The 15,375-nt window shown below is 37.2% G+C and overlaps 1 protein-coding gene across 3 annotated transcripts in view; it reads left to right on the top strand.

Moving 5' to 3' along the window:
- The window catches only part of LPCAT1 (lysophosphatidylcholine acyltransferase 1), a 65,072-nt gene that overhangs the window by 27,416 nt on the left and 22,281 nt on the right, over window positions 1–15,375 (top strand). For 2 of the 3 annotated variants that reach the window (XM_065629520.1, XM_065629522.1), the window contains exons 8-10: window positions 926–980; window positions 4,736–4,818; window positions 14,767–14,892. In XM_065629520.1, coding sequence (XP_065485592.1) covers window positions 926–980; window positions 4,736–4,818; window positions 14,767–14,892 — 264 coding nt within the window. The remainder of the gene's footprint in view (window positions 1–925; window positions 981–4,735; window positions 4,819–14,766; window positions 14,893–15,375) is intronic. The other variant, XM_065629521.1, reaches the window with a different exon arrangement.

The raw sequence follows: 15,375 nt of genomic DNA, 5'->3' as shown, positions 1-15,375 counted from the left end.
CAGTTTTTTAAATTGATATTTATAATTTAAGGTTTAGCCTTTGAGGATTACAGAGAGTTGTCTGAGCGAAAAGTTAACTTGTAACTTATTGGGGTTTTTTAATGCTCTTAGGCAAGGATCTAGAAACCAGGCTTGTCGCGTTTACATCAGTGACGTAAACTCGAGATCACAAGTTCCATTGTTGTTCTTGCTCCTTTTCTTTCCCTTAATGTGTTTGAAGTTCAGTAGCGAAGAAGCGGGGAGGGGTGTGGAGAAAGAGTATGGTGTTGCTTCTAGGATCTGCACTTTATCTACCTAAGAGTATTTTAACCAGCCCTCCCCTCACAATGACTGACTGCTGTAACTACCTAGATACTGAATAAAATGTGCCTACTAATGCTGCTCCCTGATTTAGGTTTACTAAATCCTTTCCTGGATTTGAATTTTCCTGCTTGCTAAGGTCAAGTTGATTCCAGTATCTTGTGTCTTAGGCTACTAAAGCACATGTACTGCATTTAATTAACAGACTTCTGAAGTATAATGAATTTTAATTCCAAGCCAAGGTAATAAGAAAATCTTAGTAGTTATAATTAACCTTGCCAACACTATGCTGAATACACCATTTTCCGGAAACAGTCTTATTTTTTCTTTGCACACTATGGATGCATCATATCTTACTGTATTAGTACCTATAGATCGTATTACTATTTATCTTCCTGCTTTTGGGTATCTTTTAAGAGGCAACTTCAGTGTAAATTGCTTTTAGTCCACATTACAGAATGTAACTTATAGAAGTACTCTTGAAGACCTTTTCTGTTAAGATTTTATCTGAATATGATTATACCTACAAGTAGGAATGTTACTTGAAGACTTCAGAGCATAATGTACTATCGTTTCATTACAAAAAATTTTTCCTCCATGCTTTTCCTTTTTTTTCCCCTTTTAGGTTAGAAATTCTGTGGCTTACTTTGTGTCAATTTCACAATTCTGTGGAAATTGAGGTCAGTAAAAAAAACCTAGTGTATTCTGAGCAGTATCAGAATACATAATATTGTACTTAATTCTGCAGTAAAAGGTGTTACTCAAACTTCATATGTTAACACAGTCTGTAAAAACAGGTTAAAATACAACTTATATTTTAGACAATTGGCTTCTGTACCTGAAAATGTAGCCTAAATATGGAATAAAAAAAATACAGTTTTTCACTTGGCTTAAGACTTTACTTTCTTGTTCATTTAAATTGAGTAGATAGACTTCTGACCGTTTAGAATTTTTTGTGAAGAAATTTATTGTCTTTAAGTGTCCTGATTGCTATTCCAACTAGTATACCATCTGTGTATGTTACATATCCAAGTGTGTGACTGATGATGTACAAATTAGAGAAGAAGTCATTGTAGGTGTTTCCATAAAGGCCAGATAGCTTATTTAATATGTCTGGCTTTTTTTTTAATTAGGCTGCACTGTTCAGAATGTGAAATTGGAAAACACAAGAAAAAAAAGTCCATGGATATTCTTAACTTTGTTTTGAGGAAAACGCTATAGAATCTTAAGGCTGAAGACTATTGTCGTGAAAATGTGAAAACAATTAAAGCCTTTCCTTTTAAATTGCTGTCCTTATGCATTTTACAGAGAGTAATTATGTTTTTGTGGAGAAGTATGGTATTTTAAAGGTATTATATAGAATATTTGACAGATGTTCTGCAATTCTTTTGCTTTTTTAATAATGGAGCAATTATTTCTCTCTGATAGAACTAATGACAGGGTAAATTAGTAGGAAGAACTATTATATATTTACATACACATATGTTACTATTATAACATATAATGTATGCTAATCACAGTATTCATTGTTGCTATGCTGGGTGTTCACTTATTTATGCTATAAGTTCTTCTCAAAAATAACAAATGCACAAAATACCAGCCACTGAACAGTTGTATCTGTTGTAGAAATTTATGTTTTGTGTTACCGCTTTCGTTGAATGTTTTCAGCTATTAATAGTATATTAAAAAAAAGCCTTATTTCCAAAATAGTGGCTTGTTTTTGGTAGAAAAGCCAGGAAGTAACAGCCTCACTCTGGGATAAGACAAACCAGCTGATTGGCAGGATTTTACTCTGTCCCAGGAACATGGTTTTCTGCCCTAGGCAAGTAAAATGGGTTCTTTCACACAGAAGGAAACACTACTGAGCTTTCTTGATGATTTTTTTTTTTCTTCCCCACCCAGCAGCTGCTAGCAGATGCTGTGTTTCTGTTACTTGTACATCTTTCTCATAAGGACAAGTTATTATCTTTGGTTGTCTTAAAAAAAAAAAAAGCTAGTGACTTTCTGAAATATGCTATACTATAGTAGGAGCTGTATGAGGCAAAGTACCTGAGAGCTACTTTTTGAATCTGTTTTTGTAAGGAAGTGCAGCAGATTTAGCAACATAGAGGAAAAATGAGTTGTTCTGTTTTCTGAGTCATGTTTTTCCCCCTGGTCTCCAAAGTTCGTTAGCTTTTATTCCCGCTTTGTTCAATCAGCACAGGGATCCTGGCAAATACCAACCAGCCTTGATACCACAATTACTGTTGAAGACCCAATAACTCGGGGAGATGTACAAAAAATAACACAACTTCAGTATGCTTTTGATTAAATGATAGCCAGTGATCAGGATCCAAAGTTTGTTAGTCTGGGCTTCTCTGCATATAATGTATGTTCTGGCATACCATACATATCATCCAGCATGTAAACTGAGAAGCAAGCATCTATGTAGATTTTATAAATTATGATAAATATCAGCCTGCCCATTCATGTATCCTGTACTTGGAACTGGCATGCAAGCAGTCTGGTGAAGAAGAAAGGATATATGATCATCTGCATGTGTCGTTTGTTTTGACTCACGTCAGTTTGGTTTGCTGGCCTGTCAGTGTTCGTACATCCATCACAGCCTGCAGCAGCTGAGAGTTCTTCTCTTGGTTGTGTCAGTGGTGCTGAAACGATCGTGCTATTTCTGCCCAGTTAGACACAGGCATGTAGAACACCTCAGAAATCGCCTCGTATTCAAACTTGTCCTGTGTTTGCATGAATGACTTAAGAGGAGTGGTTGAGGGAACTGGGGCTGTTTAGCCTGGAGAAAAGGAGGCTGAGGGGAGACCTTATTGCTGTCTACAACTACCTGAAAGGAGGTTGTAGCATGGAGAGTGTTGGTCTCTTCTCCCAAGTAACAAGTGATAGGACAAGAGGAAATGGCCTCAATTTGTGCAAGGGGAGGTTTAGATTGGACATTAGGAAAAAATTCTTCACAGAAAGGGTTGTCAGGCACTGGAACAGGCTGCCCAGGGCAGTGGTGGAGTCACCATCCATGGAGGTGTTTAAAACGTGTTTAGACAAGGTTCTTAGGGACATGGTTTAGTGCTGGAGTTAGGTTAGGTTATGGTTGGACTCAATGATCCTGAGGGTCTCTTCCAACCGAAATGATTCTATGATTCTATAACTTGATAGCAATTTGCAACTCAAAGAAATAGAACAGGGCTTAGAAGTTGAAGGAACAATTTTTCCATCTCTGGTAGCTTCAGTGTTTGTCCTTTTTTATATGACATCACATCAGGTTGACGTACCTGCTTGTAAACCTAGAAGGCAGGTTTTCAGTTGCAGTGGTGCATATAGGAAAAACTGTAGCAAAATCAAAAATAAAGAGTTGTCCCTCACTGAATACTTCTGAGAAACAGTTAAACAAAACTCTAATGGCAGCATTGTGGGTACTGCTGATCATACCATTATGTGATTCTGAAAATGCAGTTAACTTCATAGTTATTGAGAAGCATTTCCTTAAATGATAAACTTTATATTTATCCCAAGTTGTTATTTTATTTTTTTAAAGACCAGAGTGAGATTTCTGGATCATAATTCCCATTTTGTGCAACCCATACGTAACAATATGAAATATAGCTAAGCTTATTTCAACTTCCATTTCTACTTCAGAGCTTTCCACAGGATTATGAACATTTTGTTCACTTAGTGCATAAATTGGGATATTTTGAGAGTTTTTATAGATGAGACTGATGCTATGCTTGAGGCTTACATCGTATTTCAATGAACATTTAAAAACACAGCCAAAAGCTGTAAGGTCTTCTAATATAGGCCATCCCATTCTAAACGCTGTCTCTAGCAGTTCTGGTTTAATTTTCACCATCCAACCTCAACTGTTCTGTGCCTCTGTGGCCATCTGTATTTACTTAGAATTTTTCTTTCAATTGACTACTAATAAGGAGAAATTTTTCAAAACCTTCAACAACAGGAGATAAAAACTTTTCTGATATGTACATTAAGCAGTCATATAATTTCAAAATGTGCAGGGGGAACAGTAAATACCTCATGTCCTGAGAATTTGAATTCTTAATATTTAAGCTTTAGAGCAATATTAATGTAGCAGATTATCTGGAAAGAGATGAACAATACAGGATGCAAAAGAAAAAATTGTGCAAGAAAATGCTAATACTTTTAAATGATTTAAAAATTCCTGCTCCCATTTAAGAAAGGAAGATAAAACTCTACTTGGGTTCTGTGAGGTAAGACATGAGCAGAGTCACTTTTACGTGAATTTCTAGAAGTGTGATGCATCCTTAAACATTTAAGAGTTCAATTTTTATTTTTTTATAGTCATTTTGTAAATAGATTTTTTTAAGTAGCAACGAACTATATACATTTTTCACCATAGTGCTGTAATATTGTTTAAAATGTTAAATATTCTTGGTATAATTCAGTTCTCTATATGCAGTTTCTACCTGTGTATGTTCCTTCAGAAGAAGAAAGAAAAAATCCAGTGTTGTATGCCAATAACGTCAGACTTGTAATGGCACAGTAAGTATGTTTTAATATGGAATAAAAATAGATACGTGATTTTAATTTTAGGATCAACAAAATGCAATCAAATCAATTCAGTAGAGTTGCCTCCTTGCAAAGAAGCTTGGAGTCTGCAGTAGTTTATACAAAACCGTTTATACAACAGTTGCCACCTTCTCTGAGGAGCCCAGGGAGCAACAAATACAGCAGGAACTGTAGGAGTTGGTGGTTTGGTTGGTGGTTTTTTTTTTTTTCGCATGTCTTCATATAACAAGTCAGTTCTATTTGCTGGTGTGGGCATTTAGTCTTCTATAGAGAAAGGTATACTTGAATTTTATGAAAGTTAATGTAACTGGATTTTGTGCTATTGAGGTTGCATTTCAAGCTCTGACTTTTTTATGAGGTTAAGAATAGTTTCATGTATTCCTTGTTAGCCTGTGGTTATTTCAAATAGTAAAGCACAGGAAAGCTGTTTCTGTTGGAAATAGAGCACTAATACAATGCAAACAACTAATTGAAGTTGAATGTTAATGTGAGGACACTTAAAACACTTGTCTGTAGTGTATAATAAAGCTAACATTGAATACGCAGACCTTCATTCTCTTTTGTTTTATTTTTAATTAACCTCTCTTCTTCATTCATTTTTTTGTCATTTCAGTAAATCTTCTATTAGTCAGTATTTTCAGTATTTACAGAGAACCCTTAGGTCTGAGATCGTTAATAACTCTTGAAGGACTTATGAACCTTTCTATTCCTAATTTTGAAAGAACTTGTGGAATCTCAATTTCCTTTGTGTAACTTCTCTTCCGTTTCTAAGTTACCAGTTTCAACCAAAGGCCTGTTTGTAGATAGAAACTGGTAATTCTTCTCAGGTTTATAAGCAGAACCCAGTTCTCCGAGTTTCCTTAAGGATGTTGGGCCTATAATATAACAGTAGATAATACTCAATCTATTGTACCAAAGGACATTTCTCACAAAAGAAAGAACAAAATGATCCATGTGAATCAAGCTTTTTAGAGTTCCAGTGGCCTCAAAGACTTTTGTCGATAATTTAAGACAGTTTGTTGGCACTACGTAAGTGTTGTCCTCAGCCTGTGGCTAGAAGGCCATGTTATTGAAACCTTCATTCTGAACTCTACTCTAGTCAGCTGACAGGGATTGTGTGGTACAAGGAGAAATTTTGAAAGCCTACATAAGTTTACAAAGACCTGCATGTTGAAAGCCTTCCCTTCTATGTGTGCGTAGGAGGAGAGAGATGATTTTCTTCATGCTTTATTTCTCCCTCCCACCCCTGAAGAATTAGGCATTTGGGGTAACAGAAATGGAACGTAGGTCTAGAGGGAAGATCATCAGAATGTGTATGGCTTGCTTTGAGATGAAGAAGGGGCTGTAGATGCTGTGTTGATATGAAGGGAAAATAACTGTGTTTGGATATTAAAGTTCTGAAGTTAAAATGCAGATGGGAATAAAACAGAATTCTGATGCCTGGACACCACTGTAGACCAGTTAAAGTAACAACAACGTAGCAAAAAGTTGTTTATTTCTGACCACTTCCAGATGCTTACTCGTAGCGGCAGTTCTTCAGGCTCTCGCAGGTCATTCATCTGACTTTTGTTATAGGGGATGTCAGCTCAGATGCTGTCAATCTGCTCTGGAGCTGTAGCAGTTGCCACACTAGCACCTCAGGTGCTATTTGGTGCTAGCATTGCACTCTGCCTTGCTGAATAAAGGACAGTATTACTGCTTCATCTAGATTTGTCTCCTTTTTTGGAAGATTGGATCGGTGACAGTGTATCATTTAGATGTCAAGAGGTCACTTCAGGATCTATTTAGATGTGTGCTTTCCACTTCCTCTCCATCATATTTTACTGGAAGATGATATACTGGATATTTTACAGCAGTGGAGGTGGCAGTCCCAGATCATAATGTATTTGTGAGTCTAGAACCAGTGCCACATAAAACCTTGTATCTTGCCACTGATTCCAAGGGGAGTTGATAGAACTTATTGAGTGCAACAATAGGTACAATTTCCACTCCACAAATCTGTTTGCCTTCATCATAATCTTGTCTTGTGAACAGCTTCTATAAGTGGTGAATGAAGCACTTGACAGGATGTCATTTCCTAATGTAAAGTATCTATTGCATATGATGGCTTTTTTTGGCTCTTGGCAATTTTACTATCCTCAGCTAGTAATATGATATGTCACTCTTTATATTTTTTCCTTATGCTTTAAAAATAGTCTTATGCTTCTTAGCTGCATCAATTGCAACTTTTTCTGTGTCTTTATTTTTCCATATTGCTTTTATGCATCTTAGTTTCTAATTTACTGATACCCATTTCAAGTTTGTTTGTTTTGTGGTTGGTTTGTTTGTTTGGTGTTTTTGTGGGTGGTTTGGTTGGGTTGGTTGGTTTTTCCCCTTAAGAAAATATTAATTGTCTCTCTTTATTGTGGGACTGTAGCCTTTTGCCTGTTGAATAGATTCTTGAACACCCAATTTTCATTGACACTTTTATTCTGGAAGAGATCTGATTGTTGTGAACTAATTAAAGTACTGTTTAGGGTATAGAAATATTGCTTTAAAGAACAAGTAGGTATAATAACTCTTCCACTCCCACTTTGCAAAACAAAATTTCTTATTTTGTTACATTACTATCCATTAGGGTTCAAATATATTTTAAAGGAGTACGTCAGTAGCTCGGCTTCTAATTGGTTGTATGTACTTAACACTATTAATTTTGTGCAAGTCTAAAGGAACCTTGCCCATTATTAGAGATGTAAGTTGTTTAGATAATTGTACACAGACCTGTTGGACACTTATTAACATATAAATGCAATTTGTCTTGCTTTAGTTTCTTAGTTCCTTCTACAGAAACTGTCTTCAAAATAGGCAAGAATATGGTTTAGATGGTACAATTTGGAATAAATTTGCATGTTAAAATTTTGCAACTTTGTTAATTGTTTTTATGCATATGGCAGATATTTAGGTTAAGACCTGATGGAAACTGGACACTTTTGCCCTTTTGTTTTTCAAAACCGTAAACACCTCAGAAATGAAGTTCTTTCAGCATTCCTGATTTGAGCATTTCATTTCTCTGATCTTTCTGGTGTTAGAACTCAGCATTATATCTACATACATGACATTGACCAGGAGTTCTGAAGTTTCTCTCATGGCGAGCGCAGAAAGGCAGGCCTTCCGTAGGAATATCAAAATGTCATAGTCTGGTTTGTATTTTTCCAATAACTTTTTCTTCTCCACTTACACAAACATTTAAAGACATGGTTTTATATTTACAGTAGATGCTCAAGTCAAAGTGGAGAGTGTTAAACATGGAACTTGGAAACATCTGTCTTCGTTATGTTTGCTCTGTCAAGTCCTTGCTGGGATCACGTTCCCCTTGTCAGAGCATGTCATACTGTTAAAGAAGTAACTCTTATCAGCTTGACATATAAGGGTTATGTTTTTGCTTTTGAGAAATTAATCCTTTTTTCCAGCATGCTGGTGAAGGCAAAAGATATCACAGATAATCTTCTGTATTGATTTCCGGCCTTTGTCATCTTCTACGTAGGCAAAATCAGATTTTTTTTCTTGCAGGTTTTGACAGCATCAGAATGTGATCTCTGCCACTCTATGTGATACGGTAATGCTAGTTGCTGAAGGAATAGCCTTGAGGATCTGGGTTTACAGTAGCTTACTGACCTATCACGTGGTGGTTTGTTGTATTTTCAGTGGCCAATTAAATCTAACTTTGGAAAAACTGCTGTGCTCTGTGCCTATGCTGCCTGAAGTTTTATATTTCTCTTCTGCAGAAGCGCTAGTTCAATGCTCAGCACTCAACTTTTAAATTCAAGACTTCTTTTTATTTTTATACTGTCAAAGGCATGAGGATAAGTATAAGTGGCATCATCGAAATGCTGGAGATAAGAAACATCTATTTGTTTAGGTTTCAGGCCATATACAAACGTGGAGATGAGAACTACATTGTGCACTCTATTTATGCTGTAAGTGTGGCGATTAGGTAAACGTAGTTACTGAACAGGGTTAACTCTATGCAGCTTCTTGCAAAGTTTATTTTTTCAAGAAAGAAATAAAGTTTTTAAAAGTTAAGTATTATTTTGCAACAGCCTGGTATGAACTAGATTTTTGAATGCTGACAACACAAAGAGAACCTGCTTCATTTTTCACCCTTTGAAGATTTGTGATGTACAAGACTACAAGATCTTATCCAGACCAACAATTACAGGACCCATTTTCTTAGCACAAGGGATAAATGCAGCTGTTAGCAGCTTCTTTTTTCTGTCTAAAAGTTAAACAATCATGAGAACTTTATTCTTGATGTGAACTCCAGACTCTTATGACTGGACCGTCATTTGGTTGGAGAATGTCACAAAGTAGGAGTAGTCCGAGGAGAGAAAAGGGGCTATCTCCCCTGGCCTTCCAAGACTAAATAGGTAAGAGCTCTTCATCTTACAAAGAAAGAAAGAAAAAAAAAAAAAAAGTGGAGGATTGTTTTGAAGGTCAGTAAAATCATGGGTGTTATGGAAGTGCACAGTAAGGCAAGTCGGTTACTTTCCATAGCAGAAGAGATAGAAAGCAGGCAACAGTAGATCACCTAAAAATAAATTTTAAAACCTCTTTAAAATGTGTACAAAATTGTGACATTCTCTACCAGATGCATAAAATGAATTCATCAGAGTTGAGATATACTGTAAAAAAGATTGGTGCATCAATGATTCTAAACCACAGTGATACAAAATAATCTCTGGTTCAGGAAGTTCCTATACAGATGACTCCTAGAAGCTTGGGTGATTTTTTTTCAATGCTGTTTTGTGTGTCTTTTTCCTAAACATCTGATAGTGAAGTCAAATACCAAATTTGCTATCCTTTTAACGTCTTCAGCACCCTATGAAGATTATAGCCAATTCAAAGGGTTGTTGGTTTTTTTTAGCAGCCCGTGGAATATTTTTTAGATTAGTCACAGTTCTGGTTATTAACAGTGCAAAACATTTTGGAAATGTTTTTGTTCAAGTGTAGATTCAAAATGTCACAATATTGCCTGTACAACTTTCTCTCACTTTGCATAATATTACAGCAGTCACATTCTGTTTTGTGTTCAGAATTTTGTATCTGTAGTGGATTGGTATGCAGAAAATGAGAAAGTTGATAATTTATTTTTATATTATGACTGCACAAGTGTTAGACAGGGAGCTGTTTGATGTTGGGAAGTCAGGATATAACAAGTACAAATGTTGCATGTGACAGATTGGGTTTGCAAGAAGGCTTTTGGATTCTTGTTTGGTTTTGGTTTGGTTTTATTATTTTGAAATGACTTGCTAACTTTGGAATTTTATGTAGCGTGATATAAAAAGTAAAAATAGCCAGCATTTCAGAGAACGAATGGAGGGAGAAGGTCTCAAGGTATGTCAAGCCAGAAGAGCACATCTGGCCATTTAAAATTGCCGAACATTAAAAAGGCCAGACTTAGGTTAACTGACTGTGGAAGCAGAGGTAGTATGAAGAGGAAAAAAATGCTTCCAAATGAAGATACTGAAAAAGCTGTTATATTCCTGGTCTATTAAAAGCATAGAATCATAGAATGTCCTGAGTTGGAAGGGACCCACAAGGATCATTGAGTCCAACTCCTGTCCCTGCATGTGACAACCCCACAGTTCACACCATGTGTCTGAGGGTGTTGTCCAGTCTCCTTTTGAACACTGTCAGGCTTGGGCTGTGACACCTCCCTGGGGAGCCTGTTCCAGTGCTCCACCATCCTCTGGGTGAAGAATCTTTTCCTCATGTCCAACCTAAACCTCCCCTGGCACATCTTCCTGCCATTCCCTCGGGTTCTGTCACTGGTCACCAGAGAGAAAAGATCAGCGCCTGCCCCCCTTCCTCCCCTTGTGAGGAAGCTGTAGACCATGATGAGGTCTCCTCTTAGTCTCCTCTTCTCCAGGCTGAACAAACCAAGTGACTTTAGCCACTCCTCATATGGCTTCCCCTCCAAACCCTTCACCACCTTCGTAGCCCTCTTCTGGACACTCTGCAGTAGCTTTATATCTTTTTTTATCCTGTGGCACCCAGAGCTGCACACAGTGCGCCAGGTGAGGCTGCACCAGTGCAGAGCAGAGTGGGACAATCACCTCCCTCACCCAGCTGGCAATGCTGTGCTGGATGCACTCAGGACACGGCTGTTGGCTGCCAGGGACACTGTTGGCTCATGTTCAACTTGCCGTCGACCAGAACCCCCAGATCCCTCTCCATGGAGCTGCTTTCCAGCATCTCATCCCCCAGTCTGTATGTACAGCCAGGGTTGCCGTGTCCCAGGTGCAAAATCCAGCACTTGCTCTTGTTGCACTTGCAATTTGCATCTCAAATCAAAATGGTCTTGTTTTGTTTTGTTTTCCCCGGCAGTTGAAGTAGAGAAAGATTGCCCTGGAGATGAGTTGGAATGGTTTGGTAACCAGTTCTGTAGAAAATCCTGTGAGTTGCAGGCTTTACAGTGAACTGTAATATGCCAGTCTTTATTCTAAGAAGTTCAAAAATTCACAAATCTTAGCACAAATACTTAACTTTATATGTTTGCCAGCCTCAGTCTATTCAGCATTCTGAGCTGAAATCAAGGTCCTTTTGGGTTAAACTGCTAGCCCTTTACAGCTTGTGATTTATTTTCTGAACTCAAGAGCCCCTTGAACTCTGTCTGGCCTTGATTGATCCTGTGACTGAACTTTACTGTGAGCAAAAGTTGTTTCTTCCCCTGATATACTTCTGGTTTTTGTAATTCTGAAAGTCCACATGTATCCATAAACGTACTGTTTCAGTTCCTTTTGCCTTTTTTTTGTAAGTCCAAAGGCTGGAAAATTGCCAACAGATGTGCCAGATAAGATGCTTTCATTCTTCTCAATCCTGTTTTGTGTATGTGTTGGCACTGGGCATACCTGCAGGCATTAATTGTAGTGGGAATTTTCCTGTACTGATAGCACTATAAGTCTGGCCCAAATACTGCTCCTTCTGTAAGAGGTACACACAGCTGTAAAAAGATGCATGTTGTGTTTTACCTTTATGGTTTGGCTGAGTCTGAGATGATCCCTGCTTTTGTTTGGAATCTGTTCTGTATCATAAGGTTGGTTTTGTTGTTTGGTTGGTTCTGTGGTGGTTTGGTTTTGTGTGTTTGGTGTTTGTGGGGTTTTTTGTTTGGTTGGGTTTATTCCTCTTTAGATAGACTCCTTCACAATGTTGGTGGACCATTATTTACGAGAAGTTATTTAAATCTGGTGTTGATTCTGGGATGGCAGTCAGTCAGGCTTCTACCCTCCCCCCAGGTTGAGTGGCCTGATCTTTCTTCATCATGTGGCTTTTGATGTGTTCAAAAAGCTTCTAGCTTTTAGTTTTAACAAGTTATTTTTTCTTGCTTTGGCTTGCCACCTTATGGTTATGCTGTAACTTGTCTGTGTCTTCTCTATTTTTCCTTGAGACAGGTTTTTCTTATTTAAAAAAACCACACAAAAACCCACAACAACAACAAAAACAAACAACAAAACCAAAACAACAAACCAGTCTTTTCATTTTAGTTGCCACCTTTAATCTGTTGCTGAGTCAGACTGGATTTGGTGGGGGTTTTTTTTGTCCTTTCAGAATCTTTTTAGTAAGCGTCTTGTCACTTCTCCTGATTCCCTAATATGGTCTGTCATTTCGTACCACAAATGAACACTTTACCCTTTCAGTTTCTTATTTTAACTTATTTTTAACCTATTTCCCCTTTTCTGTCTAGTTACCCTAGGCTTCACCTGATCGCCCGTAAATTTCTGTATTTCTGTTTTGTGCTATACCAACTGTTGCCTTAAGATCTGATGAAATTTGGTGTAATGTGCCTGGCTGGACAAAATCTTTGGTTATTACTGCATTCTTTTTATGTAAGCTGCTCTGGATAGCACTGCTTATAGTGTGTCCTTGCTGCCCTAGGAGTTCTGCTCTTTCACTGTCAGTTGACAGAGACGTTCATAAGAATGATCTAATTTGCACACAGTAAAAAAAAAAGAGTAGGAAGTAATCTAAACTGGCAGGATAGACTCTCCTCCTTTCATCCTTCCCCTTTTCTTCTTGTATAATACCAGTGATTTCATGTTGTGTAATGCAACCCTATATTGAATAAGTATTGACAAGGTGTGCAATACCTGACCTCTAAGTCAGGTGGAACTTGGAAATGGACTTAAGTCCCCACGGCATGGGGGAGTTATTCATCTGGATTTTACATAACTGTTGTTACTATGTTAACTGTGGGTCTATGGGATGAAACATGGTATCACAAGAACCTCTTGTCCATTCCATTGAGGTGGCTTACTAATTTGCACATACTACTGGGACACTCTTCACAGGAGGAATAGAGTGATGAATCAGGAAGTAAGAAATTTGGAGGAACCTGTACCTGTTCTATGTACCTGTATCTTTTTGGTTTAGTTGCCTTTGTCCTTTTGTTCCTGCCTATTTGTTGTTCCTTTTTGCAAGGAGGGGGCTGGTCATCCAGAATCACTACGCTGTATGTCCTTGTCTTATTCATAAGTAGCTTATAAATAATATCTAATTTTTTTACATATTTGGTACTTTTGAGCTTGAGTATCTATTAGTGAGGTGTTCTTCCTGAATATTTGACTTTCTCAGCCTTACAGGGAAGAAACCTGGATCAGTAGCTTTAATGTTAGAGGCATGTCCCACTAATGTATTATAATAGAATTCCTGAAGTTTGACAATTGAATGGTGAATAAGAACTGGCTTATGTTATTTACGTTGGCATTCTAAAGCCTTGTAACAAGATTCTGGGGAAGAGGCTACTTAAAAGAAATTAAGTGGTTATTGCATGAGAGGGAACTGTCATTACTATGTCTGTAATGTCTATAATAAAGCATAGAATCGAATGCAGAGTTTTCGTCGAAGCCAAAATGACTGGCATGCCTAAGGGGTTTGTATGAATCTTGCCATTACCGTATATTAACTTCACAGATGGAAAAGGTGGCTAGTAGTAAGGTAGAAAAGATGAAAAGAATGAAGGTAAGTCAAGCAAAAATTCTGTGAGAACTTCATCAATCTAGAAAAGGCTGCACAAAAGAGATAACATTGCATCCTAATGTAAATAAAATCAAGTGTAATGGAAAACATGGCGGATGAATAACTTACATGGAGCTGGGTTTGCTTTTGAAGCTGTGTTTTATGTTTGTACACTGAATTCTTAAAGGCCTTTTCCAAACCAAACTGTGTTTCTCTCAACTTTGGCACAGCAAATGCAGTACAACTACAATATCAGGATTTCCTTGAAGTGTCTTTGTGTTGCTTTTACTACAGAGCATCAAGTTAAGAGTAAAGCAAAAATGAGTTCTTAATTATTTTGCATATAAAAACTTGGGAGTATTTTTTCTTCTATCTTTCTTGATGTCATACACTTAAAAGTATCTTGTGTTTCCTTGGAGTTTAACTCTACTTGCTTTTATACTTTCTGTTCTAGCCATTCTTTACAGAGAAATGTTGCCTGTTGTGTATATTTTTTTATATTACCTGAAAGTAACAGTTGTTCTGCTTAGGTGATTATTGATTTAGTAATATTTTAGTGTAATAATAATTAAATGTTTAGCATAATTATTAATAAAGATGTGTTTTTATTTTAGAATAATAGTTTTGAAACATTTGGTGTTCATTTCTATGAAAATATTAAGGAATTTGAAAGTCTATGCTCTACCTAATTTTTCCCTTGTGTTCTTGTATATTTTCATATACTTGTAAAATCAAAACAGATGTTCTGCAATGAGTAGAGCACCATATTTCATTCTTTGTATGTGCACTTTCTTTTATGGGCTTTTTCCTTGTAATTCTTCAGAATAGAGAGGATAATTGGATTTCTTTTTACTAAAAATAAGAGTGATGATTCTTGTCAGTTTTCTTACAGTATCTTGCTTACTGTGTTTCTTTGGTTTATTCAAGGGCGCTGGGAGTTCCAGTGACGGACTACACGTTTGAAGACTGCCAGCTAGCTTTGGCTGAAGGACAACTTCGTCTGCCTTCAGACACATGTCTTTTGGAATTTGCAAAGCTTGTGAGAAGCCTTGGGTGAGCATATACAATATTTATATGTAAGGTGCATCTATATTATATATCTATGTTTGTATAGTTTTCCCCTCGTATAACAATATTGCAGTTATGAACATACATGGCATGTTGTCATATTACAATCAGGGAAACACTAATATAAAATTAAACCAATACTGTTCCCCACTTGCAAGCAGCACCCCTGGATCCTAATGAGTAGTGCAGGTTGTAAAACTCATATTTTTGCACTCCAACAAGTGAGCAGAGTGTGTCTGAAGTGTTCATTCCTGAAAGAAACTAGAAGATACTTCCTGAGGAGGGTCACGAACACTGTGGGGTTCCTAATATTTGATACAGTTAAGAGTCAATTGCCCTTTCTTGTGACATCTGTGAAGGGAGAATAGAACTTCCACAGCAGTCTTGTGGCTGGATTAATGTTATAATAGTGAGGGCAGAGGGGTCACCCTTTCCCAGGAAGCACAAAGAAATGGTTGATCTTTTGGG

Source organism: Caloenas nicobarica, chromosome 2, assembly GCF_036013445.1.
Source record: "Caloenas nicobarica isolate bCalNic1 chromosome 2, bCalNic1.hap1, whole genome shotgun sequence".
Lineage (NCBI taxonomy): Eukaryota > Metazoa > Chordata > Aves > Columbiformes > Columbidae > Caloenas > Caloenas nicobarica.
Note: the sequence above shows the minus strand (reverse complement) of the source record. Positions and strands in the feature narration are given on the sequence as shown.